This window comes from Mastigoproctus giganteus, chromosome 7, assembly GCF_048544385.1.
Source record: "Mastigoproctus giganteus isolate SK-2022 chromosome 7, ASM4854438v1, whole genome shotgun sequence".
Classification (NCBI taxonomy): Eukaryota; Metazoa; Arthropoda; class Arachnida; order Uropygi; family Thelyphonidae; genus Mastigoproctus; species Mastigoproctus giganteus.
In genome coordinates this window covers 208905828-208932724 of record NC_143581.1, presented here as the reverse complement: position 1 = coordinate 208932724, position 26897 = coordinate 208905828, and the positions used below count along the sequence as shown (strand labels likewise).

At 37.4% G+C, this 26897-nt stretch overlaps 1 protein-coding gene across 1 annotated transcript in view; it reads left to right on the top strand.

Moving 5' to 3' along the window:
• Positions 1-3181: 3181 nt before the first annotated feature.
• The window catches only part of LOC150083634 (guanine nucleotide-binding protein subunit beta-like protein 1), a 33343-nt gene continuing 9627 nt past the window's right edge, over positions 3182-26897 (top strand). Inside the window, exons 1-2 of the mRNA XM_090377399.1 lie at positions 3182-3470; positions 19944-20088. Coding sequence (XP_090233525.1) covers positions 3297-3470; positions 19944-20088 — 319 coding nt within the window. The 5' untranslated portion in view covers positions 3182-3296. The remainder of the gene's footprint in view (positions 3471-19943; positions 20089-26897) is intronic.

Here is a 26897-nt window from a genome sequence, read left to right as displayed (position 1 = left end):
CGTTCCTGGTACAAGCGCAGAGCGGCGCGCCCGTTACAGTCCGCAGCTCCATACGCGAGGTAAGTGTAAGTGTAAGTGTGTGTTGTTGTCTTACGGCACCAGGGGTTTCCCCCATCTCCGCGTTGCTTTCATTGTGGTGAACCAGTTCACTGGGAAATGCCAGAGATTTAAAAGCGTGTGGGAATTGTTCATGTGTTGTGTTCTGTACCGTTGTTCATCTGGTCATTTAGCCGTTGGACCCCTATTGAGGCCCAACGTTGTCCCACTTACACCCCGTGGAGGCAGACCAGGAACCCAGTAACTGTAGATTCACTCTGGCAGGTCCTGCCGCTTAATTTCCTGGGATTTCGGCGGCTAGGACCTTAAAAAAAAAAAATAATAAAATAAATAAAATAAAATAAAATAAAAAAAAAAAAATAATAATAAAAAAAAATTAAAAAAAAAATATATATATATAAGTAAATAAAAAATCTGCGCTGGGGTAATGTCGCTTTGGTTTGCTAGGCCGAGTTTTGGGCGTAAGGTAATTTTATCATATTAAGTTTTTGACGAGTGGGGCTTTCGCTATGATGAAGGTAGAGAGGGGAGGGAGACTGAAGATTGGGGGGAAAAGACAGAAATATGGGGCCAATAGAGTAGATAGCCCCAGTTTTCAGTGGGGCATGCCCATGCCCCACCAGAGTAGAAGTTTGGGGGTGGAGGAGAAGGAACAAAAAATGTCCCCTCCCCCCAAGGAAGTGGGAATAATAGGTGAAGAGGGCGAGGGTGTCCTCTTCAGATCGCCATCAAGCTGTTTGCAACTGTGCTGCGTTTAGTCTGTTCTCTACTGTCTGTGCTGCATTCCCCCGTCCTTGCTTTTCTCTTCCGTGTGATCAGCACTTTTCTTGTCCAAGTACTGGTCCTCTGCAGGGTTTCAGTTTTTTTTGTCACATTTGGCGCCGATTTTTGTCAATCTCTGTGTACGTTGCTGTAGATAGCTATTAGTGTTTTTCTCCTGGTGAATAAGTCTTGCGCATACTGGGAGAGTGCGCGAGGTGCATGTCGGCCAGTTCAACGTTTGAATACTTATCCATCCTACTGCCTCGGGAACCGGTTCGCAAATGCTGACTTCCAGCGGGATCGCTGTTCACGCGACCTCCCATTCAACGTTCTCTACCGCATGACGAAGGCATTTCGGATCCTGCAATGCTATGTGATTCCGATTCGTCTTTGTGCCCCGTACACCTCCTGCAAGTTTGTCGCACTGGTAGTGAATCACCCTGTATAAAGGAGTATAAGTGTTTTATCAATAATTATTGAGGGGTATGAGTGGACAGCGATGAGGGTGCGCTAAGTATTCGCATGCGTACGTGACATCCAAACCAAAATGGCACCGAGACTGGAGAGCTGGACAAATATAAAAATAAGAATCGACTTTTTTTTTTTTTTTTTTGCATTAAAAGATCAACACATCCAATATGGAAACACGTTATGAGCAAGAAACAAGTATCTATCTGGCACACTGAATTCAAATATAGACATGTTATTCTGAATATTGAATCATCCATACCAGTATCAAAAAACAATTCCTCTTAGAGGACTGACATCATAGAAGTTCTATAAATTTCAGCAGATCCGAAAATTTCGTCAGTGGGTGACAATAAAGTTAACTGAAACAATACTGAACCTTATGTAATCTTTTATGAGCATCTTCCCCTTTATGGTGCAATCAGGGGAGCTTTTTTGAGCAAAACCATCACTGATGATTAAGAACGGACTGTAAATTTTGCCAGTGTGTGTCAAAAGTTGCTTGAAACAGTCCAGAACCATATGTCTGCACGGGTAACACAATGGTATCGTCACCCTCCTCTCCACACCTGGTAGAAAAGGCCCGGGTTCGAATCCCGTGAATGACCCGAGTAACTTTAATGGACTTTTTTCACTCCGTGGCTGAGTCAGTGTCTCAGGCTTAGCCCCAGAAACTGGGTTTTTTTCATCCAGCAAATCGACCAGAGAACACACGTAATTTACAGACACAAATACGAGTTTATGTATTAAATTGCGGGTAACCCTAATATAACAATATTTTTTTTTTAGTCCAGAACCATGTGTAATCTTCTTAGAGCATCTTTCCCTTTACGATGCACTCACTGGAACTTTCTTGAACGAAACCATTACTGATGATTAGGAACATCTAGTAATTTTTTTTTTTTTTCAGGGATACAACATCATAAATAGGGTCCATAATTAAAATTGTAATTAGCTACAATTCTCTTATACAGTATAATTGGAATTGAAATTTTGTACTTGCTTGCTCTTTGATGTAGTAGTGGCATGTGATGCAAGAAAGCAAGTGTATGAGCTTACGCAGCATCAGCCAAAAAAAAAAAAAAAAAAAATTACAAAACAATTCCCTCTAAATGTATGTCCAGTTCCTCCTTAAATTTATTTCACTTATCAACTTCCACAACGACAGATGGAAGTTTGTTCCAGCAATTAACCACCCGCTGGCTAAAGGCAAATTTCCGCACATCTATTCTACAATGTTTAAAATCATTAGATAAGGACCAGCATGTAAACACGTGTTCAATGATTTTGGGAGGCACCCAAGCGAGGACTAGACATAGGCTTCCGAAAGCGCCCCTGACTAGGATGTGTTTGCTAGTGATGCTACTCTGGTCCAATATATGACATTGGAGTCAAAAGTGATATAACGCTAATCCTACGTCACCACTGGACCACATCCCGCCCTATTATTATTATTATTATTATGACTTTGTCTCCTTATAAGATTTTTATCGCCCTGTGAAGGATACTGGTACCAAGTACATGGGGTGGGTGGTTATGTCCGGTTACTATCATTACTATTATTGCTGTGCAAGGAACTCTGGTATATTTGACCATTCTACAGGTGTTCAGAATAGCGGCTTTCAAATTCCGTTCTCTGGGAAGCCTACTGCTGATAGGTTCTTATGGAGGTTCTTTGGTCCCGACATGATGCCAAAGAGCCACCTCTTCACTGTATTATTATTAAACAATTGAAGCAAAAAAAAACAACATTCTTATTTTTTTAAAAAATGCATAATGCATAAATACCCTGTCGGGAGTATTGTGAAGTAAACATCAAAAGTTTTGTTTACGTAAGCGGCGTGTTTTGTTTGCTGTGCGTTTATGTTACAAACCTGAGCTGTTTTTTGAAAAGAAGAGATGTTTTATCGTATACAGTACCAAAATATTTCTGTTGGCATTTTACTGATACTATAAGCAGTGTATATGTTTACCCGCAACCTAAAATTAACTTCAAAATATGTATTAACATGGCCTTACCCCCACAGCCTATATATATTCTAAGTGGGCATAATGCAAATGTAACTTCCCTGTCTTTTGGCTATGGAGAGGGTGCGGAATACGAAACACCTCATTCCTCTCTGCCCTTACCAGTGTTGGTGTCGTCAAGTGCTAAGGGAGAAATTTTTATATGGAACTGTGAGGTGAGTATTTCGTCATAATATATAATGTGGACAAAAAATTCTAAATGCCAAAAAAAAAAAAAAAAAATTTGACTGATCTTATACTTAATTATAAGTTTATACACATGCATTGGTCTTGTATAATTGGTAGGTATGTTTATAAATATGGACTATAACCTCTTAGCACTGTCATTAGGTTATGAATGTTTCAAGTAATCACTTCTTTTCCTCAGATTTTTGGGCACTTATTACAATTTACACTGCACTATTTTGTAGTATCAAGTCGACCAATATGGTTCATCTATTACAGCCTCCAGTGTACTATTTTGTAATAGTATTTTTCTGACATTTTTCTAGAATTTAACAATTTCCAATTTGAATTTGAAGTTGCTTCTAGCATTTAATAAGTGGTCAACATGCACTGGCTGACCAATTTATATGACCTACAGACCCTATATATATATATATATATATATATATATATATATATCATCCATTAAGCTGTTGGTTGTACGCTTTTAATGTTTTAAGGTACTCCAAGACCATTTTTTTTTATTAAAGTTAGCAATTGATTAATACTGGCTTTCTGAAATTAAAACAGTGAGGATAAGCAGTCATTTTGTAGTAAAAGCATAGACTATGAAAGCTCTGTTGCATTACTCAAAATGCAATAATGGATGACAGTATTGAATATGGAGAGTACAATGTGTACAGAAAGCACAGGAGGGGGAAAAGGGGTTATGCTCTTAGTTAAGAAGCACATAAAATCTAAGGCAGTGCATCTTTAGCATTAGTAGAGGCATATGATGCAAGAAAGCAAGCTTATGCAGCATCAGCCAAAAAAAAAAAAAAAAAAAAGTTCCACTTCACCCCTCCGTTTGTTCGAAATACCTGTCCAGCTGAGCCTTAAATTTATTTAGGCTATCAACTTCCACCAACCAACCAACTACCCGCTGGCTAAAGGCAAATTTCCGGACATCTATCCTACATCTGTCTTTCCTCAATTGGAATTTATGCCCTTTCAGGTGATTATTCTGACCAAGAGGCAGAATCCCATCAGCATTGAGCATGCTCAAACCATTCAAGGCTTTATACACCTCTATCAGATCACCTCGCCGGTGCCTAGTCTCCAACACTGTAATTTGCAAAACGTAAGCCTTTCTTCATAAGAGCAACCTGTTGTTCCATTCACTAATCTTGTTGCCCTTCTCTGTACTCGTTCCAGCAGTCTACATCCTTCTTGAAATGAGGCCTCGAGACCTGTATACACTCTATTTCCCAGTACAGTTTCCTATTATACTCATCAGAGTCATTAGGCCTATAGCACACTCCTACTCTCAATTTTGATCTCCCAGTGCTTATGTCACACCAAACTGACACGACACTGCACTCTCCAGCGATGTCGACTGGCTTCACTTCTTTGGATTTTATGTGTTTCTTAACTAATAGCATAACCCCTCCTCCCTTCCTATCCTGTCTATCCTTTCTGTAGACGTACTCCCCAAATTCCAGTTATGCATTCCTTATATCTGTGTGACACCACGTCTCTGATATCCCAACAATATCTGCCTTTGATGTTTTGAGCAATGCCTCAAATTCATCAAATTTATTTACCAAACTCCTAGCATTGGTGGACACGCAAGTATACATGCACCTGTTCCTGTTATTAGCTACCCTAACACAACCCATGTGTTTACTTGTACCGCAATGACTCCCAGCAGTCTCTGAAACATCCTGCATCTTGTTTTCCAGGCTTCTGCTCATTCCAATAGAAGCAGTGCAAGAATCGCTTTCACCTCTGCCAGTGGCTACTGTTAATCTATTAGTCCTTGTATCCCCCCCAAGCTCTTAGTTGACATAGGCAGCCAGTGTGGTGTTGACTCAGTTTGGTGTGACATAAGCTTGTTATTTTTGTTTGTTTGGTTTTTAGGAGCATTAGCAACTAAGGCCATATTGCTCCGGGATATGTGGTGGTCATTCCCTGACCTTTCCGCATCCTCCGTATTTGGTGGTGACGGGTTCGAACCCCGGTCTAATCAAGAAGCGTATACTACGCACTGCTGCTCCTTCCCACCTGGCTATGGAGGCGCTGTGACATAAGCACTGGGAAAACAAAAATGAGAGTAGGAGTGTGTTATAAGCTGAATGGCCATGATGAGTACAATGAAAAACTGTACAGAGAAATAGTGACCAATAAATCAGAATTCTTATAATGGTGAATTTTAACTTTCCAGATATTGACTGGAACTGGTGGGTTGGTCCTTTTTATTTTCCATTACCCTGAGTAATGTATCAGCTGTATAGTACTCAGGGTAGTGCAAAATGAAAAGGACCTGAGGATGTATTCACATATGAAGTTCTCTGTGCAGTGTAGAGCTGCTGGAATGGGTATAGAGAAGGGCAGTGAGAGGAACAGAGGCAAAGGGCTGCTCTTAACAAACAAGCCTTTCTCAAGAAAGGCTTCAGTTCTGTAAATTGCTGCACCTCCAGACTTGTCACCTGCAAGGTGATCCGGCACCTCCGTAGCCAGGTGGGCAGGAGCAGCAGTGCGTAGCACACGCTTCTTGATTAGACCGGGATTCGAGCCTGTGACCACCAAATACGGAGGATGCGGAAAGGTCAGGGAATGACCACCACATATCCCCAGAGCAATATGGCCTTAGTTGCTAATGCTCCTAAAAAACCAAATAACAAACAAACAGCAAAGTGATCTGATTGAGGTGTTTAAAGGTATTGAGCAAACTCAGTGCTGATGGGAATTCTTCCTCTTATTATTATTATTAGCCATATGGTGCAAGAAAGCCTATGGCTTATGCTACACCAGCCAAAAAAAATTTGAGTTGCCCTGTGTGTGTGTGTGTGTGTGTGTGTGTGTGTGTGTGTGTGTGTGTGTGTGAGAGAGAGAGAGAGAGAGAGAGAGAGAGAGAGAGAGAGAGAGAGAGAGAGAGAGAGAGAGAGAGAGAGAGAGTCAAAAGTAGAAGGGAATCACCAAGAAAGAGAAGAATGATGATACCTAACTCAAGACCCTGGGTGTGCCAAGCCCATACTCACCAGATGTGAGCCCCTGGACTCAGACTATACACATGAGGGGGCATAAATTCAAATTGAGGATGGTTGCAGAATAGATGTGTTAAGTTTTCTTTCAGCCAAAAGGATTGCTTGATAACTTCTATCCATTGTGGAAATAGATAATTTGAATAAATTCAAGGAAGAACTGGACACTATTGGAGGCTGGGTGAAATGGGATTTTTTTTTGGCTGATGCTGTATAAGCTTGTTTTCTTGCATCATTTGCTGCTACTAATACTAACACTGAATTTATACAAATTTTGATTTTATTTCAGTTACTGCATTTTGAACTACTCCCACAATCTAATAGTGTTTATTATTATTAATCATATGGTGTAAGGAAGCCCGAAGCTTATGCCGCACCAGCCAAAAAAAAAACTTGAGTTACCAAGAAAGAGAAGAATGATGATCTCCAGCTCTGGACCCTGGGTGTGCCAAGCCCATACTCACCAGATGTGAGCCCCTGGGGTAATTGTACTGCATATTGCAAATAAATGTTTAGCAGATTTATCTATTCAGGTGATGCTATACAATTTAAAAAGACATTAGCAAGTTATTTAACAAATACCATGGATAACAGGATTTGTCTTTAACTTGAACATAAGCTCAAGCCTTCCTTATGTTCAACTTGTTTTTTTTTTTTTTTTTTTGTTGTTTGTTTTGTGGTTTTTAGGAGCATTAGCAACTAAGGCCATATTGCTCTGGGGATATGCGGTGGTCATTCCCTGACCTTTCCTCATCCTCCGTATTTGGTGGTCATGGGCTCGAACCCCGGTCTAATCAAGAAGCACATGCTACGCACTGCTGCTCCTTCCCACCTGGCTACGGAGGCACCTGTTCAACTTGTGCCAGATGCTCAGTGCTGAGTACTAGATGTAGCTTCAGTGAGAACAGAAAGTTTTTTTGTGATTGAAATCAGACAGGTGAAGCATATGAATTTTGTTATTATTTCAACTATTGCATTGAACTACCTCTGCAAACCTGTAGTAATAAACTAAATCTAGTGACTAATAAAGATTAGGGGATATAAAACCAAGTTATGAAAATATTCTGATTATGATGTAGTTGTGCATATACTTCTTATAACATAGGTGAATTTGAAACAAACCAAACTTTGTGAATAAGGCATCATTATATAACAGCTGATATTGTGAAATCCTTCATAGTGGGTTGCCTGGCTCTTATAATTTTCATAATTAACATTGCTCCATTAGAGAAGTGTGTCTGGACATATGAACGGACATATGCACAAGTACCACCTTTGAGGCGAAAGGAATCATACAGCGAATAATTTGGGCAACTGAGATGAGCAGTAGTTGAATCAACCGATAACTGAGATTCTGTCAGAAAAAGTACATGGGGTTTGGCAGACTGCAAGTGGAAATGGACATCATTGAGATTAGAATTGAGACCACGTATATTTGTGAAATGAATTAGGAAGTATTTGGGAGGTTTAGATCTTTTCGCAGATAAGCTTACTCTATTAGTTTGACAATTCATGGTGTATTCAATAGTGAGAAAAAGTGGGTGGGACATGCTATATGAAGTAATGAAATTTTTGGATATGGCATACACATGGTAAAAATATACCCAGATCCTTGGCACAATGTGGCCTCGACAATGCCCCCCCGCATACACAGTACTCGGACTCCCTCCAGTCACTATCTGGCAGAGTAGAGGTAGCAAGATTATACATTATCTGATCCGGAAGCCTCCTAGAGAGTTACCAATAGGTTCGGGCCGGTGTACTAACTAGCGGCCGGCCTGCGAACACCGTTTTAGAGCTGTACTCTCGAAACGTAAGGAAGATTGGATCTCGCCACGATGTTCATCATAACCTCAAAAGTTATCACCTGCATGATACCTCAATCTTACTGCATGATGGACTGTTTGCAATCATATCTCAATGAAAATAGACTTTTTAACTTGTGGCTGAGTTAGCAGGTCTCAGGAGAGGGGCTTTTTTTCACTTATAGCAAAACAGGTAAACTGACCATGGATGCACACAATTTGTAGATATGGTATGCAGATGCCTCTGTGTCCTTAGTTTCCTCATCACTAATTCAAACAAACCATGCATAATACTAGGAAAAAAAAACTTTTGTGAACCAAATAAGAAGGAAGAATAATGATTAATGTACCTCAGATTTGGCCAAGCTAAATTGGTTGATTAATTCAACTTGAACTACTGAGTGTTATCAACTCAGTACTTCACGTTATCCCAGTTAGGAGTTTAGGTTAACTCATTAGTATGGTGGGGTTTCACACAACCAAGGATTTTCAGAGTGCAATAATTATTTTTGTATCCAATGTATGAAATTGGCATGGTATTCAGTAGCTGCAAAAAAAACCAATCTATTTATTGCAACCTTGCCTGATTAGTTGTGTTTGTTAACTGATTATTTTCTTGCAAATTATTCAATAAAGCAAACTTATAAAGAATCAACACACACACACACACACACACACACACAAAAAACAAGTTCCTATATCCCTTGTCCATCTCCTCAGTAAAATTTTTCTTCTGTTTTGAATTTATTCAAACTACCCATTCCACAACTACAGATGGAGGTTTGTTCCACCAGTCAGCTGGAATTTGTCTTCAGTCACCCAATGGCTGAAGGCAAATTTCCACACATCTATTCTGCAACCATCCTTTCTCAATTTGAATTTATTCCCTTTCATATAGTCTGTGCCAGAGAAAGTATGCCATCAGTATTGAGCTTGCTCAATCCATTCAAAGCCTTAAACACCTCTATCAGATCACCTTGCAGATGTCTAGTCTCCAGATGCTGCAATTTGCAGAACTGAAGCCTTTCTTGGTAAGATTACCCTTTTGTTGCCCTTCTCTGCACCTATTCCATCAGATCTACATCTTTCCTAAAATGAGATATGTGACACCCACAACAAAAATAAATGAATTTGTATTTTGAGCCAATTCATTGTTTATAATCTCTAGGTATATTTACTATTTACAATAGTTTTTCAGTTCAGAATTTTAATTTTTCTTTTCAGTAGGAAGGTAGGAGTGATGAAGCTTGTGCAAGTAAAAATTCAGGTGATTCTACAAAAGCAGCTGAAATATCTAAAAAAAAATGATATTTCACAAGTAAAAAATATTGCTAAAGGAGTAAAAAGTATAACAGGACAAAAAAGAGAGAGATGTCCTGTAATATAATTTTGTTTGAAATATGTGAAATTTCATTTTGAAAAGTTTTTTTGTTCTGATGGGAAATAATGTTCCCAGAATTGTTTCACTAGAAAGGTAGTGATAAAGCTCATGTAAAATGAAAACTTCAAATGATTCTACAGAATTGACTTCTATAACTTTAAAATAACCACAAATAGATAGAACTCTTTAAATAATTTGCATCTTTAAGTGGACAAATTGCTCTGGGTGTGATGCCACATTAATGCTATTGTATTTTCCCACCCCACTAAAGCTAAGTCAGAAACATTGGATTCATGCATCAGATGTTATAGAAACTGTATATTGATCTGTAATCCAAAAAAAAAAAAAAAAAAAAAATTCTGTCCATAGTCTGTAAAGTTAGTTTTTATTACACTGTAAACAGAATCTGTGGTATTTATAATTCAAGTGGTTTTCATATTATTTCAAGACAGCAGAAATTGTTTCATTTCATACTCTGGGATGGCCACCCAGCAGCAAAGAAGTTTTGTAACCTCATTTTTTTGGCAGCTGATACAACAATACTCAGTTTTGCAGATTTGCAGATTTTTGCAAATTTTTTTGCAAAAAAAAATGAACTTTGCAGATTTTTTGGCTGCGTATACATTCAAACATACAACAATGTGCATACCATGTATATATGGTGCACATGTAAAGTATCCCAGAACCACAATCACTGTGCCATGAAGGATACTATCGTATCCTCTTGCACATACTGAAAATTTTGGATCAGATTAAAAACACAGCTTTTGGTGGGGAAGTAGGGAGTACACAGACACGTGATCTCTTAAGTTTACTTTTGATTTTTGAAAATTAGACTGAAAATGAGTAAGACTTATGAACTTCCTAAGAAACAGGTCTTGGGAAGTTCATAAGACTGTCTTATTGGTTGCATGACAAATATTATGAAATAAGTTTTGTTTTGTTTTTGATATGTGGTTTTGAAGCCATTTCAAAATTGCCAAGTGTATACCAGAAAAAACCAGACCCCAATCAAGTTTCATCCTGCTGAATAGGCAAACTCATTTTTAGAATGCATGCAATTTTGTAGATACCACACACACACACACACACACACACACACACACACACACACACACACACACACACACACACACACACACACACACACCTTAGCATGAATTGATTCAACCAAACAAGGACACACTCATCTGCCATAACAGCACATCACTTTTCTTTGAGTTCAATATGTTATTGAGATGTAGTTTATTCTGGGTAACATACAGTTCAATTAATGTAACTCAGATTTATTCTATAAGCAATTATGTGTAATTGTTATAGAACCAGTTATTTAAATTTTTGGCATGCTTATATAGCCCACTACTAATACAGTGTCCCAGAAGGATTGTTTATTTACAGAACTGTTTCATGCAATTCACAAGCCACTGTTCAACCTGCAGAGCAATTTTGTGAGACTTAGTAGTCTGTGTAGCATAATTAAATGTTGTGACAGTCAGAAGATATATAGATTCTGATGAATCAGCAGCATTGTATCAAAAGTGTTAACCAAAACCTTAAGCAAGAACTAGCTGTATAATAGGCTCCCAGTGGTGTGTACTGGGAGTCTATATATGTTCTCTGCTGTCCACATGATTTGTAAAGTAAAGTTAACTGCTCTCCAGAATGAAATGTAAAATTCAAAAGCCAAGCCTAGGGAAATTTCTACTAGTGAAGATAATTAATAAAAAAGTGTGTGTATATTCATGTCTGCAGACACATTCTAAGCAAATTGGTCCTGGACCCAGGAAACTATAAATATTACATTCAGCATTGTATCATATTGTTGTAGTAGGGGCATCAGCAACTAAGGCCATGTTGCTCTGTGTATATTATCTGTAAATTGCGTGTGTTCTGTGGTCAATTTTCTGTTTACTGTACAAAAAAACCCAAGTTTCCGGGAGGGAAAACCATGCTACCCTTGCCTGAGACCACTTCAGCCATGTTGCGAAAAAGGCTTGTAAAAATTCCTTGCATCATTGACGAGACTCGAACTCGGGTCTTTTCTGCTCTTGTGTGCGCAGTATGGTGATCCTACCAAATATGCTACCATGAGGGCTTGTATCATATACATATCTGAAACTCTCCAGATTTATGATGGAGATCCATTTTTTTCTAACTCGGTTTTTTTGCCATCTTTTTGCAAAAACTCTTTTTTTTTTTTTTTCACAAAAAAAATAAATCTGTGTTAAAGTTGGATTTCTGTTTTGTTAAATTTTGAGAATTTTTGCTGATTTTTGGTATTGAATTGGCCTCAGGTGTGCTGTGGTGGTCTATGTTGCAGAATATAAATGCATGATAATAGTGTCTCTGTTATTATGTGCAGTCATTTCTTAATACGCATGTAGTGTGATGCCAATTAAGTCTTTCTTTCAGTAAGATGTTAAATAAATACCGACATAAAATTTCAGAAGACACATACACAAGATTTTCCATGTGTTTTTTTTTTTGATTTGGTAGTTGTTGGCGCATCGGCTTCTGTGGCCATATTGCACCTCCCAAGGTTTTTGCAGTATTTTGATCCAAGCCCGAGGCGGGAATCGAACCCGCGACCTTTGGGTTGCCGGGTAGGTACTTTACCCACTCGGCTAGCCTGGTCGGCTCCATGTGTTGTAAAATGTGAAAAGGGTAATGTGTTGTGTAACCATATAGATGTGATTTTTTTATTTCAGGCAGTGAGAAACACACTGTAATCAGATGTTTGCAAACAAATAAGCATAATGAGCATATGCGTTGCAAGAAATGCAAAAATGGATGCTGAATTTCATGGTGATGGTGATGTCATGCATGCCAAATGTTTAGTTGTATCTTTTGTCATAAGAGAATAATCTTCCTCTGAGTTGTTTTGATAATGCATGTTGTTGAGAAATATATTTCTAATAGAAAAATAGCAAAAAAATATGGTTGTGGAAGAACAAAAACAACAGGCACACTATTAGTAAAATTTCACAGATAGGGAAAGAAGAGGTGGTGATGGCTGTGAAAAATGGACCATTTTTGATTGGTACATATGGCAGTAATCAAAGTGATTCCAAGTTATATCCCACTGTGGTGACCTTTTTAATAACAATTTAAAAAACATCATCAAATTGAAAGTAGTTTGCTTTCAATGTGAGGAACTTATACAACATTGGACGTAAGAACAACCTGAAAACATCTTGGATTCCTTCAGAAAACTGTCTGGGGAGACTGTTAAGACTGTTGAGATATTACAAGGGAAGACTGAGCACTTGTAGGTAATAGGCTGTCCTTGTATTTGTGTGCTGAAAGGAGAGCTTCATGCCCTCCTGTGAAAGTAGATGAATATTTTGGTGGAAATTTACTACTACCTAGTAAGAAGTGCTAAAAGGAAAGATAAATTTAAACAATTTAAACTGATGCATGTCACTGAATTAAAAAAATATATTTTGAAGCATGTGTACATGTTGGCTGTTTTTGGTTAAATGTGTAACTAGTAGAAGAAGGGCGCCTCCGTAGCCAGGTGGGCAGGAGCGGCAGTGTGTAACACGTGCTTCTTGATTAGACCGGGGTTTGAGCCCGTGACCACCAAATACGGAGGATGCGGAAAGGTCAGGGAATGACCACCGCATATCCCCGGAGCAATATGGCCTTAGTTGCTAATGCTCCTAAAAACCAAACAACAACAACTAGTAGAAGAGTGGAACCATTAACAAGCATGTTTAAAGAAGAAGTTAGAGGTGGTAAAAAAAAAAGCAACAAGAAATTTTCAATTACCGAATTGAAAAGTAGTACAACAGGTTATCCTTAGTGAGTGCCACTGACTCATGTTCAAATTCATTTCGTGATCCAAAGTTAACTGTTCTCCAAAGGTTTTGAAAGAAGACAAATTGAACTAAAAAAAAAAAACTTTTGGATCGAAAACTTCTGGTGTAAGTAATCCTGAAGAGGCCAGCAAGCTGATAATTCTAGGCATGTTATTCTCACTCTTGCAGAGTCTGTTCATGTTTCTCTCATCTGGCTTCAATAAAACAATGTTTGTTTGTTTTAAATATTATGTCAACATCTGATATCAAAACACAACTGTTCAATCCAATGTACCTCCCACATAATGAAGTTGTTACTCCTAGATATGTTGAAGAATGCTATATGCAAATTTATTTTACCAATGGCTTTCAAATCTTCCATTTTGGAAATTGATTACCATAGAAGACTAACCCAGAAGGATAGTTATGATTTAGTTATAGGCATTTCTACCAACAAGGTCATAGTGAGAGCAGTCTGAAACAAGTGGGGAAAAGATTCTGTTCTTTCATTCAGTGAGGAAGTACTTTATTGATGCATGGTGCACAAGTTACCAGTGAAAAACATTCTTATAAATGCAGCAGTAGCACCAATTTCACAAATTGGTGAAATTGGTGCATTATTTTCAAATTTGGAATTTTTTGTGGACAAGTTTTTAATATTTCTTATTGTTGTTAAAAATAAAAAAATAAATGAAGCAGCAGAAGTTTTTCAGCTTCAGTTTTGTCAATTTTAATGTGAGAACCTATCGGATACTGTTATGAAAGAAGGAATTGATGTTCCATGGTTCTTGGTTGTTGAACTGACAAGTCCACAAGGAAACTTTAAATATAACAGATTCTCTCAAGTTCTAGCAGTCCCCAAATGAATGAATGGGGGGGGGATAAATATAAAATATTTTGATGAAACTTCTAGGGCACAAACCTGTACAAAGGGAATGAAGGTTGGAGAAAGAACAACTACTACAAAACACTGGCGAGATTGCAAGTCCTCCTTTGAGACACAAACCCATTCTAAACAAATCACACAGTTGACCAGAAGAAAATTTTCAGAATGAAAAACTGTGAGAAACTGGCAACACAATATGTCTCCTTTGCTGGACTAAAGCTGTAATAAACTGAAATGAATTTTTCAAGGAATGCTAAAGCATTCCAGTGGGTAAAGGAAGGTAGTAGTAGCAATGGAGTCGTGATGCAAGAAAGCAAGCGTATGAGCTTATGTAGCATCAGCCAAAAAAAAAAAAAACAATATCACACATCCATTCGCTCTAAAAGTTTGTTCAGTTCCTCATTGAATTTATTTAAGCTATCAAGTTCCACAACGACAGATGGAAGTTTGTTCCAGAAATTAACTACCCACTGGCTAAAGGCAAATTTCCGCATATTCTACAACTGCCTTTCCTCGTTTTGAATTTATGCCCCCTCAGGTTTGTAATCTGGGCAAGCGGAAGAATCCCATCAGAATTCAGCATGCTCAACCCATTCAGATAAAAGCTAATAAAATTTAGCTTTTATCTCTCTTCATTTAATTTATTTTAATTAGACAACCATAGAATGGAAGGTACACTTTCCTTTCTTAGAAAATTTTTTAAAGCCCATAAGTTAGTTTTTAAATTTATAATCCCCGTAAGTTATTAGAATCTCATAACCACTATGTATGTGGTAAAACTTTCCACCAACTAAGCGGATTACTATGAGGTGAGTGCTGAAAAATTAAGCTAAGCTATACCTACGATCTAGTCATTACATCACAGCACATAAGGACTCCTTAAAATATCAAGAGTTAATGAAAATTAATGAGATTAATAAATTTAATTAAATAATTATTAATACTACACTATCTAATAGATTCCTAAATGCAGTGATACATATTACGCTATCTAGTTTTATGTTAGTGCTACCTATTTACCACAAATCAAAATTTGAATTCCCTACCACTCTATATTAAAAATGGCTGCAGGATTCAAACAAAACATTGGTTTTATATGTATTAAGTAGTAACCTACAAAAAACTCTTATCTAAAATAAAAATAACGAGCATAACTAGAACTATAAAGCTACTTATAAAGTAGAATATAATATGACAATTAAGTAAATAAAATAGCAAAACACTGATTTTTTTGGAGCTTGTAATTCACAGCTGCAACTTGTAAAGAGAGTCAGTGCCCTCTTTGAGAGGTTCCCAGCCTCTCAAAGGACTTTGTAGTTTATCCAAAATCATGCTTGGCATTTTAACAATTCCTCATTAGCAGTGCTGAGTATCAGTTCAGATCTTCTCTTTTTGGCAAAGCTTCATAAATGCTCCTGACAACTAAGTCTAGACAACAGGACCATTGTTATTAACAAAACATTAACTGAGCATTTCTGAGAAGGACAAAGTCTCTCTCTCATCAACCAAAATCAGTGGACATACAAATGGAAATCCACAGACAGAAAAATGTTAAGTAGGCTAATGTTTAATAGCATAGTTTAAGTAAAATTAAATTCAACAAGGCATCATATCTTTAAGAGTATAATAATCTATATAATATTGGTGTAAACATACCATAGATAACTCATAAACAAAAAAACTTCATTAGTAGTTTGGAGGGCATCATTTTATCTGTATCTCATAGTGTGCTCTTCCTTCACGCCATTACCATGTATTGCACTGCCTCGAATAAGTAACACTTCACTAAAAGAGAAGACCACTGGAACTCCTTTGGAGTTCCTCCTTCCAACTATAACTCTTCTATAACAACTATTACAATTTAGAAAAATATAATATAATTAGTAATTAGAATAATTAATATTTGTAGTGTTAAAATAAAACTGCCAAGGAGAGACAAATAATTAGGACCAATACAATAGATAGACAAAAATACACTTATTCTTTAAAGAATACCATAGAAAATAATCTACAGAAATAAAGTATTTTAAATTCAGCTTTCAACAGCAAAAATCCACTAAGTAATTCAGAACTGTTCAGAACCATCAGAACTTAATGGCAAATGCTTCACGCGGTCAACACTATCCAATTATGGATATCGATGAAAACAGTTGCAATATGTTGCTTCCATTAAATCAAAATGTTTATACTAAAAAGATTTTGGGACTGGAAGCCTCTTCACTAATCGAACAAGTTAGTGCATAGCATCATTTTAGTTCGTAGTAAATCACCGAAGTAGGTGAAATGGCATCGTTTTTATTATATCTCATGTTGTGAATGCCTTCACAACAAGTTGCCCTGATATTGCACTACCTCAAATAAGCAATGCTTCACCAGTGGAGAAGACTAATGTTACTTATTCTCAGCAGATACCACCTGGGTGGTGGTATCCGCCAAGAATAAGTAACATTAGTCTTCTCAATATGAGATAACAAAAACAATGCCATTTCACAATGCCACATACTTCGGTGAAATGGCATCGTTTAATTTAATACGAACTAAAATGATGCTTTGCACTAACTTGTTTAATGACCAAAATGTTTTTACTGTTTAATATATTTTTAGTATAAAAATAAAGAATTTCTATATTTTAATAACATATTAATTATAATAATACACTGTGTATTCTTTATTGCATACTTTTTTTTTTATGTGGGAAAGCTTTTTATCCGGGAAACTTCTTATGCTGGAAAATAGTACATTACAATATATAGAATTGATATTGGGAATTAAGAAACCAAACTAGTACAGGGGAAAACTTGGATTTTTGATAATAAAATGGAAAGATTTAATCGGAAATGTGACTGAGGCAGTGAGAGATAGAGGAGTCAAATGGAATCAATTTTTTATTAAACTTTGGGTTTAATAAAGTTTGATTCCATTCACTGGCATTGCTTTTCTTTCTTTCTTTTTTTTTTTTTTTTTTTTTTACTTTTTAATTGATTACAGCAACTATTTGATTACTGAAATAATCAATTATAAGTCATTTGATTATGCTCATCATTGCTTTGGCCTGTATGGCAGCCACAGCCCTCCTGAGCATACTTTCTACCATCTTCTGGTAGGCATAAACCGGAATTTGTCTCCATTCCTCCTGCAAAGCAGCTGTCAAGGCCAGTTTGGTTGTGGTGCTCCATTTCAGTGTTCAGTGGAATTGAGGTCTGGGCTATCTAACTTTTTGATGTTTGGTGACAATGCACTGTGTTATACAGGATACAGTGCATTGTCACCATGACAGTGCTCCATCAAAAAGGAGACTAATTTGATGGCCTGTTTACATAGTGCTACCAATAGGGTGTGCATAATTGTCCAAAATGTCCAAGTAGACCATGGACTTCATAGTTTCAATTCCATAGCATCTGTAACTTATTGCAGACTTAAGTCCAAATTAGCTGAAATAGTCCCATATCATAGTATCAACCATCTCCACCAAACTTCATAGTTGAGAAATTCTCTACAACAGGAAGTGCTCTTTGTGCAGTTTAAACACCCAGACACATCCACTGGAATGAATCAGTTGGTAGCGAGAGTCATCACTCCATTCCATCTTCTGTTGCTGTTTTAGAATCTGTGAATATTAGCATTAGCATTAGTAGAGGCATATGATGCAAGAAAGCAAGCTTATGCAGCATCAGCCAAAAAAACCCTTCCACTTCACCCCTCCGTTTGAAATATCTGTCCAGCTGAGCCTTAAATTTATTTAGGCTATCAACTTCCACAACAAGGGATGGAAGTCTGTTCCACCAACCAACTACCCGCTGGCTAAAGGCAAATTTCTGCACATCTATCCTACATCCGTCCTTCCTCAATTTGAATTTATGTTCTCTCAGGTGATTATTCTGAGCAAGAGGCAGTATCCCATCAGCATTGAGCATGCTCAAACCATTCAAAGCTTTGTACACCTCTATCAGATCACCTTGCCAGTGCCTAGTCTCCAGACACTGTAATTTGCAAAACTTAAGCCTTTCTTCGTAAGAGCAACCCTTCGTTCCATTCACTAACCTTGTTGCCCTTCTCTGTACTCGTTCCAGCAGCTCTACATCCTTCTTGAAATGAGGCTTCCAGACCTGTATACAGTACTCAAGATGCGGCCTGACCATTGCCTTATACAAGGGAATAATCACCTCCCTATCCCTGCTAGAAAAATTCCTGTATATCTGTATTTATACAGATTATTATACATTCAGATTATTTAGTATAAATGTAAATTGTATTTATACATTCTTAATTCCTGTATTAAGAATGATATCACTCCAAACGCTGTTTTGTGTTGGTAACTGTGATATTGGGTTTATGCACAATTCCCCTACCATTGAACCCAAGGCTATGCAGCTCTTCTAGAGATGTTTCTGTAATCTCTTGGACCTACTCCATGATGTTTTCTGCAGACAAAACGTGTGAGGCACGAACTTACCTCTGTATGGTTTGTTGAAATATTCAGTAAGTTTGTGAGGTACTGTCGAGATATCAACTACAGGCTGCCATCTCTCAATAATCTGTGAGGTATTGTTGAGATATCAACTACAAAAAGTCTTCCATCTTTAAATAACATTCGTTTCAGATGAGTCAGTTGTGCACACTGAAAGGTTACTGATGTGGCATTGAACTACCATCTCATGTTTAAAGTAAATTACAATCCACAACTCATACTGCCTTCTAATATACTGCAGGCAGTATACTGACTTCTAATATACTGCCTGCAGTATATTAGAAGGCAGATCCGGGAGATTTTTATTGGTTTGGCTAAGCCAATATACGTGCATGGAGTGGATTTTGGTGCAGTACACATTATTTTGGAGGGATGTCTGATTTGTAAATAATAGTTGAAAAGTAAAAATCTGGAATTTGTAGCTAAAAGCAAACACCTGATTTTGGGCTGAGCTGTAAATCAGAACAAATCTCAAAATTTTATCAAGTTTATCCTATGTACACAAGCTAACCTCAACACAAGCAAAATGCAAATAAAACTATGTACCAGGCTGTAGACAAAAACTAAAAGTTGCTGCTGGTAGCCCATAGTTTAATCAGTGTGCTAACAGAATTGAGCAGTTGTTAATTTTGTGTGCTTTTACTTTTACAGCACTTGCTTATCCACCACTTAAGGATGACCACCCATATGTGTTATGGCACAGCACTTCAGTAATTTTTGTATGCTTACATGCATAATGGCACATCACTTGTAGTGATGTGCCATTATGCATGTAAGACACTTATATACATCAGAAACAGCAAACATGTCAATATGTTGATAAACCATCACAGTGGCTTCATGTTTTATTCAGCGAAGCAACATTCCATGTGTAGAGAAAAGCAAATAGATGCATTGTTTGAATTCAGGAATTGAAAAATTGTTTGATACATGTCAGAGATCAAAAAAGAATACTTGTAGTTCAAGAGTGATTGTTTAAAAAATAATAATAATAAAATTTGTCTTTGTAGCTGATTATAGTTATAAATGATATAGATTAAAAACTAATCAAAAGTGGCATAATTTACTATATCCCTTTTTTGTTTCCCTGCATTTAATAGACAAATCGAACTATACATCGGTTTGTGGGACATGAAGAGAAACACATCCATTGGGTCCATTTCTGGAATGATTGTATTCTTAGCCAGGGAATGGATGGAAAGTTAAATGTTTGGAAATATGAAGACAATAAGTGGAATGTGTTGCGTAAGTGAACAGATTGGTTAATTGAGAAATTAATAAAGTTTAAATATCTATGAAGTATAATTAGCTTATCCAGTTGACTTATGTTAATGACCTCCTTATTTTATATACCTTATTTTTGAACATCTTATAATGTAAACTCTTTTGACATAATCTAGGTTTTCTAGTAAATGTCCTATAGCAGGGTTTCCTAAACTTTTTATGGCACGGACCAGTGTTTGCAGATTTTTTTTTTTTTATTTTTTTTTTGTGGCCCACCTATAGCTATAAATTAATGTATTTTCAATAATTATACTAGGTTTAGGAAATAATGACACTACTATTAGGACATTTAACATACCAGTAATAATGCAATTAGATATTCATTAACATCAGTAAATATAAATAAAAGATAGGTAATTCATTTCTTTGTTTATCATCAAAAGTTTACATAAAACTGACATATTTTAGGAAAGGAAATAAGAAAAATTTCTTATGTAGGCATATTTCAAATAAGTTCACAGACTGGAACCAGGCAGCGGACCACACTTTGGGAAACCCTGTCCTATAGGCTAAAGCTTGTTATTGCTTCCTTTTCTGCCTGCACTAAAGTTCAGTTATGAAAAGTTGAAGAAATTTGCCTCATGTCCAGATGGCCCACTTTCTGGTTCTATCTAGACATTTGCAAATGGGCAAGCCCAAAATTGTTTGATAATCATGCCAAACGTATCATACCAAATCCTGCTTATAGCTTTTTACCAACAATTGTAATTGGGATTAGGTTTTCTGATCTAGATTACAGTACTCAGTTTTTGTTTTTTTTTTAACTTAAAACTTTTTAAAAACAACTGTATATGTTCATTTTTGTTTTGGAAATGGTTTTTTTTTTGCCCCTTTTTACACTCTAATAATATTTTTACTCTTGTTCTGTTGGTGATTTCCCTGTGGTATGGATTTCCATATTCAGAAAACAAGGTAGGTAATATATGCATTTACTCACATTTCAGACACATTCAATTTTTTCTTAAATTAATGATTTTTAATTATTTTTATGTAGCATTTTAAATGGATGCATTATAAAAATCCATTGAAAATAACACGAGGTATTTTTTAAAAAATAAAGAATAATCAGTTCAGGTTCTTGGCATCCAATTATAAGCATTTATATATAGAATAATACGACACAAAAAATACTCTTTAAACCATGTGAATTGTTATCAAGTGAATTTTATAAAGGACTCATTACTTGCTATTAGGCTGCTATACCTAATAAATTATACAATGAGTGTGTTTTTGTATGTACACACGTGAAAAGGTTTCATCAAACTGTTAGTTTCATTACATTGCAGTATGAGTTTCGTGTGAGATTTTGGCTGCAGAAGTTCAGAGAGATAAGTTCGGAGTTAAAGACATTTGCCCAGTCTAGTTCTGTAATAAATAAGAAGTGCATTGTCAGCAAAAAAGTTCATGAAGGTGCCTGCAAATATTGCACACATACAGGAGACAGCTGTTTGCAGCTCAAGAAATCCAATAAAATTGTTGCAACACCTGGGGTTAATAACAAATATCCACTTTAAGCATTGTTTGACAAGATTTACAACTGTTTCCTCATATGTGCAAGGAACATTGGTTGCAGTTATAGTAAACTTCAGTTTGATGCTTGCAAACAATCTTGGATGCAAAGAGATCGTGTATTAAATATATTTTGCTTAAATAAAAGTTCCCATGTTTTACGTGTTTAATAACACTAAACTCACATGCCAGTGTAATACATATATTAAAAAAAAAAGCATTCAAAAATGGTCACATGGTTGATCAAAATTGCTTTCTTCAACACCATCATCAAGAGGAATAAGAGAGTGTCCATTAAACCAGAATTACTCTCCATGTTCAAAAACAAAGTACATAGAAGCTGAGTCAGTACAGCTCTTCCAGATCCCCAGCACTTCTTCCTTTCCATTCCTCCATATCTGATTAAGAGATCAGAAGACAACAGCCATACTACCTACAGAGAAAACCAGGTTAACATCAACCTAACAAGAAAGCTTCCCCTAAACAGAATCCAGCATCTGTCAACGTTAACCAAGGCAGAACCTCCTTTAGAGATCTGTTTAGCTGGCAGCTATGAAGTGCAAAATCTTCTCATTATAGAAATGTGACCTTTAGTCCTCATCCCAGTTATAAGGAGGCACCTCCGTAGCCAGGTGGGCAGAAGCAGCAGTGCGTAGCACACGCTTCTTGATTAGACTGGGGTTCGAGCCCGTGACCACCAGATGCGGAAAGGTCAGGGAATGACCACCGCATATCCCCGGAGCAATATGGCCTTAATTGCTAATGCTCTTAAAAACCAAATAACAACAACAATCCCAATTATAAAACCACAGCCCACTCCCATGGAATAGACTGTTTTTTCTCAAATTTTTTCTTGCCGTGTTTTAAAGATTCTATAATTTTTAGTTATATGTTTGTGTTATTAGTATTATTAGCCTATGGCTTATGCTGCTTTTTTTGGCTGGTGCAGCATAAGCCATAGGCTTATGCTGCACCAGCCAAAAAAAATAATAATAACAATAAGAAAATTTTAAAAAAATAATAATAAGAGAAAAGGAAATAAAACAACCTATGCATTTCCCTCCTCCCATAGGTAATTATCCAGCTGACATTTGAATTTCCCCAAACTGTCAGCCTCTATCACCCATGTAGGTAACTTATTCCAGTAATTATAACTTGCTGGCTTAAATAAAACTTCCTGTAATCCGGTCTAAACATCTCCTCCAGTAACTTGAAATTATGAACCCTAGTTCTAGAATCATTTATAACCAACTGTGAAGATTTCTTCCTCATTCATTTTACTTATGCCTCTCAGAGCCTTAAACACCTCAATCATGTCTCCTCTAAGGTGCCTAGTTTCCAAGCTCTGCAACCCACATATTCAAAGTCTTTCCTCATATGGATCTCAACCAGGCGAGTTACCTGTCTTTGGACCCGTTCAAGAAGCACAATGTCTTTCTTTAGGTGTGGTCTCCATACTTGAATACAGTATTCCAAGTGTAGTCTAACAACAGCCTTATATAATGGGATTATGACATCCTTATCTCTACTAGCAATTATTTGATAGATCAGTAGGACACTATGAGCCTTCCTTGCAACCTGTCTACAATACTCGGAGCACTTCATGTCTGACCGTATCAAAACACCCAAGTCCCTTTCCTCCACTACTCATTTAGTTGAAAATCAAAACTCCACCAAGTGTATGTTATTTTGGGGCTATTGTTCCCCAGGTGTAATACTTTACACTTTGCTGGATTAAAGCATAGCTGCCATTTTTTTTGACCATCCCTGAAAGTCTATCTAGGTCACTCTGAAGAAGCTCTGCTTGGCGGCGATCATTAACTACTCTACCAATCTTTACATTATGTGCAAATTTAGACATCACTTCTTCTATCCCTTCATCGATGTCATTTATGAAAATCAAAAACAACAGCGGTCCTAATACTGATCCTTGGGGAACTCCACTTCTTATATCAACCCAAACTGAGGAATAACCCTCTGCCTCCTGCCCTGAAGCCATCCAGCTAAGTATTTTTCCAGCTGTTGAGTAACCCTGTCAAAATAGCTAACCAGATTAGTTAAACATGATTTTCCCTTTACAAAACCATGCTGAGTATCCTTCAGAATTCCATTTCTGTCTGAATGATCCTGAATTCCACCCTTGATCATTTTCTCCATGATTTTCTCTACTGCTGAAGTTAGACTGACTGGCTGGTAATTTCCCACTTCACTCTTAGAACCACCCTTATGAATTGGAGATACATTGGCACTTTTTCAATCCAACAAAATCAATCCCGAGTCCAGTGATGTTCTCATAATTAGCTTCAATGGTTAAATGCACTCGCTTACCGTGTCCCTTAAGATTATAGAGTATATGCCATCAACCCCGGAGCCTTACTGGTCTGTAGACTTTAAAGTTTTTTCATTAAATAAATGTGAAATTTCAACATCTTTAATTACATTTTTTTCAACTTCACTCCCATAATTTCTCATTGACAGACAGTTTTTCTTCTGTAAATATCGATGCAAAGTGGGGTATCTAATACTATCCCACATCCATTACTTAAGGGTCCAATCTGGTTTGTCCTCCTCTTCTCTGCATTTATATATGAAAAATTACTTATCCTCACTCTTTGCCAGCAATTGCTCATAACCTGCCTTTGCCAGCCTAACCTTTTCTGTGGCATTATTACAGATCAACTTGTAGCTGTTATAGGCTTCAGTACTTTTTATTGCTCTGTAACTTCTCCATGCTGTCTTTTTCTGCTTAAGTAATCTTGCAACTTCCTTATTCATCCAACTTGAAATCTTCCTCTTGGAGTACTTTTTTTAATGGTATACTAGGGAGCTTTGCCCCCTGCTCGCTTTGCTTGCCATCCTCCGTGCACACTTTTCTATGTAAAATGTAGCGGTATGATGGAATAAGTCAAATCTTTTCTACATAAAAGATACACATGTCGAAACACACTGATCGATAAATAGGGCCTGCCAAAGTACTTAAAAAGTCTACTGGGTGCCTGACCTGCCTCCTCGTGGCAAAGTGTGGGCAATGATCAGGCCCACTAGGGACCCAACAGCTAAATGGTCAGAAGAACAGCAGAACATAACACTACACGACATTCCACTCCTCACACACTTTTAAGTCTCTGGTCTCCACAGAGTACACAATGCGGAGATGCTACCACAGTATAGGGCAGCATTTCTGCATAGCCCTGCCCACTTGTACCATGACCCGTATCCCTCTTCTCCCATTGGCTATCCCACCGCACAACATTCTCAAAGTGGAATAAATATCACTATGTAATTATTTACTTGTGTTTACATAGGTCACTTAGGAAAAGGCTTTTTGCTTCTCATTTTATAATACACGAGGAATATTGTTGTAACCGAAAGAGCGGGACTAAAATATTTACAAACTATACAGATATTTACAAAATACTAAACTATTTATAAATATACAAACTATACCAGTCCCTTCATCAGCTAACATTACAATGGAACATCAAATGATGCTGGGTGTGGTCATGTGTTAGACAGTGAAGCATGTTCATGAGGTTGGTGAACATTGTTGATGCAGTTGTCTTTCAATGGAAGACAATGTAATTATTTACCTGTGCATTTGTAGTGACATAATTGCCCCGCCCCCTTTTCCCATTGGCTCAAATAAATATCACTAGGAGGAAAACTTTTTTAATGTATAGAGAGATAAGCATCGAAGGCTTCTGTGATTGTTTTAAAGGTATACAATAATTCAGTTGTATTCGTTCTCTGTGCAATATCTACTCAGTTAAGAGGGGCTATGTAGCACATTAAGCCATCATAATTTCTTTTCCTGAAATTATAACCCATTTCTTTGCCTTTAACTACTTTTACTTTGCCTTTTACTGCTACCTCTGGTTCCTCGCTTAGGTTGAGTGGGGTATACCACTTATCTATCTTCCTTATGGCCTGGTGGAGTGGTGCTGTGTTGTTCTCGAAATAATCCTTCAGGTTAACTATCGCTGTTTTCTGTTGCTCTATCAGGCCCCTTCCTCCCACTGCTGACTTCGGGTGGTGTTGGCGGCTCTTGGTGGTCATTGTCCTTGTCTTTCGCATGATATCTTCTAGCTCGGTGTTCGTCCAATCTATGACCCCGAAGGTGTATGTTAGTACTGGAGCTGCATAGGTGTTTTTGGCTTTAACTGTGTTCCCTCCGTTCAATTTTGCTTTCAGCAGGCTTCTTAGTCTCTGATAATATTTTTCTGTCAGGCACTTCTTGATTTCCTTGTGTTCTAACTGCTGAGCCTGCATCATCCCTAGGTATTTGTAGGGCTCTGCTTCTGTCATAGCTTCGATCTCTTTACCAGTCAGCAGCTGGTAGTTTCGGCTAACTAATTTTCTCTGGTGCAGTGTGTGGGTCATGCATTTGTCTAGACCAAATTCCATCCTGATGTCCTTGCTGAATTCTTCGGTGATCCAGAGTAGTTGCTGAGTTGCTTCTCGGTTGCCGCGTTGAGCTTGATGTCAACCATGTACATCAGGTGGGTGAGGGTGTACAGGTTCTTTCTTCCTTCTTTGAGGTTATATCCATAGTTTCTGCCGTTAAGCATGGTGGATAGCGGGTTGAGTGCTAGACAGAACCACAGTGGGCTCAGAGCATCTCCCTGAACCCTTCATCAGCTAACATTATAATGGAACATCAAATGATGCCGGGTGTGGTCATGTGTTAGACAGTGAAGCACGTTCATGAGGTTGGTGAACATTGTTGATGCAGTTGTCTTTCAATGGAAGACAATGTAATTATTTACCTGTGCATTTGTAGTGATGTAATTGCCCCGCCCCCTTTTCCCATTAGCTCAAATAAATATCACTAGGAGGAAAACTTTTTTAATGTATAGAGAGATAAGCATCGAAGGCTTCTGTGATTGTTTTAAAGGTATACCATAATTCAGTTGTATTCGTTCTCTGTGCAAATCTACTCAGTTAAGAGGGGCTATGTAGCACATTAAGCCATCATAATTTCTTTTCCTGAAATTATAACCCATTTCTTTGTCTTTAACTACTGCTACCTCTCTCTCTCTTCATCATCCACCGTAGAACTCCATGATCACTTCCTGCTACAGGTTCTGTCAGCCCTATTTCATCTGGTTCATTGGTGATGATGAAGTCTAAAATATTCTTTTCCCTAGTACTTTCCCTGACATATTAATACAAATAACAATCATCTAGTTCATGTAAAAATTTTGTCCCCCATGTGGAGTTTCTTTCCGATTTGCTCCAATCGATTAGAGCAGGGTTTCCCC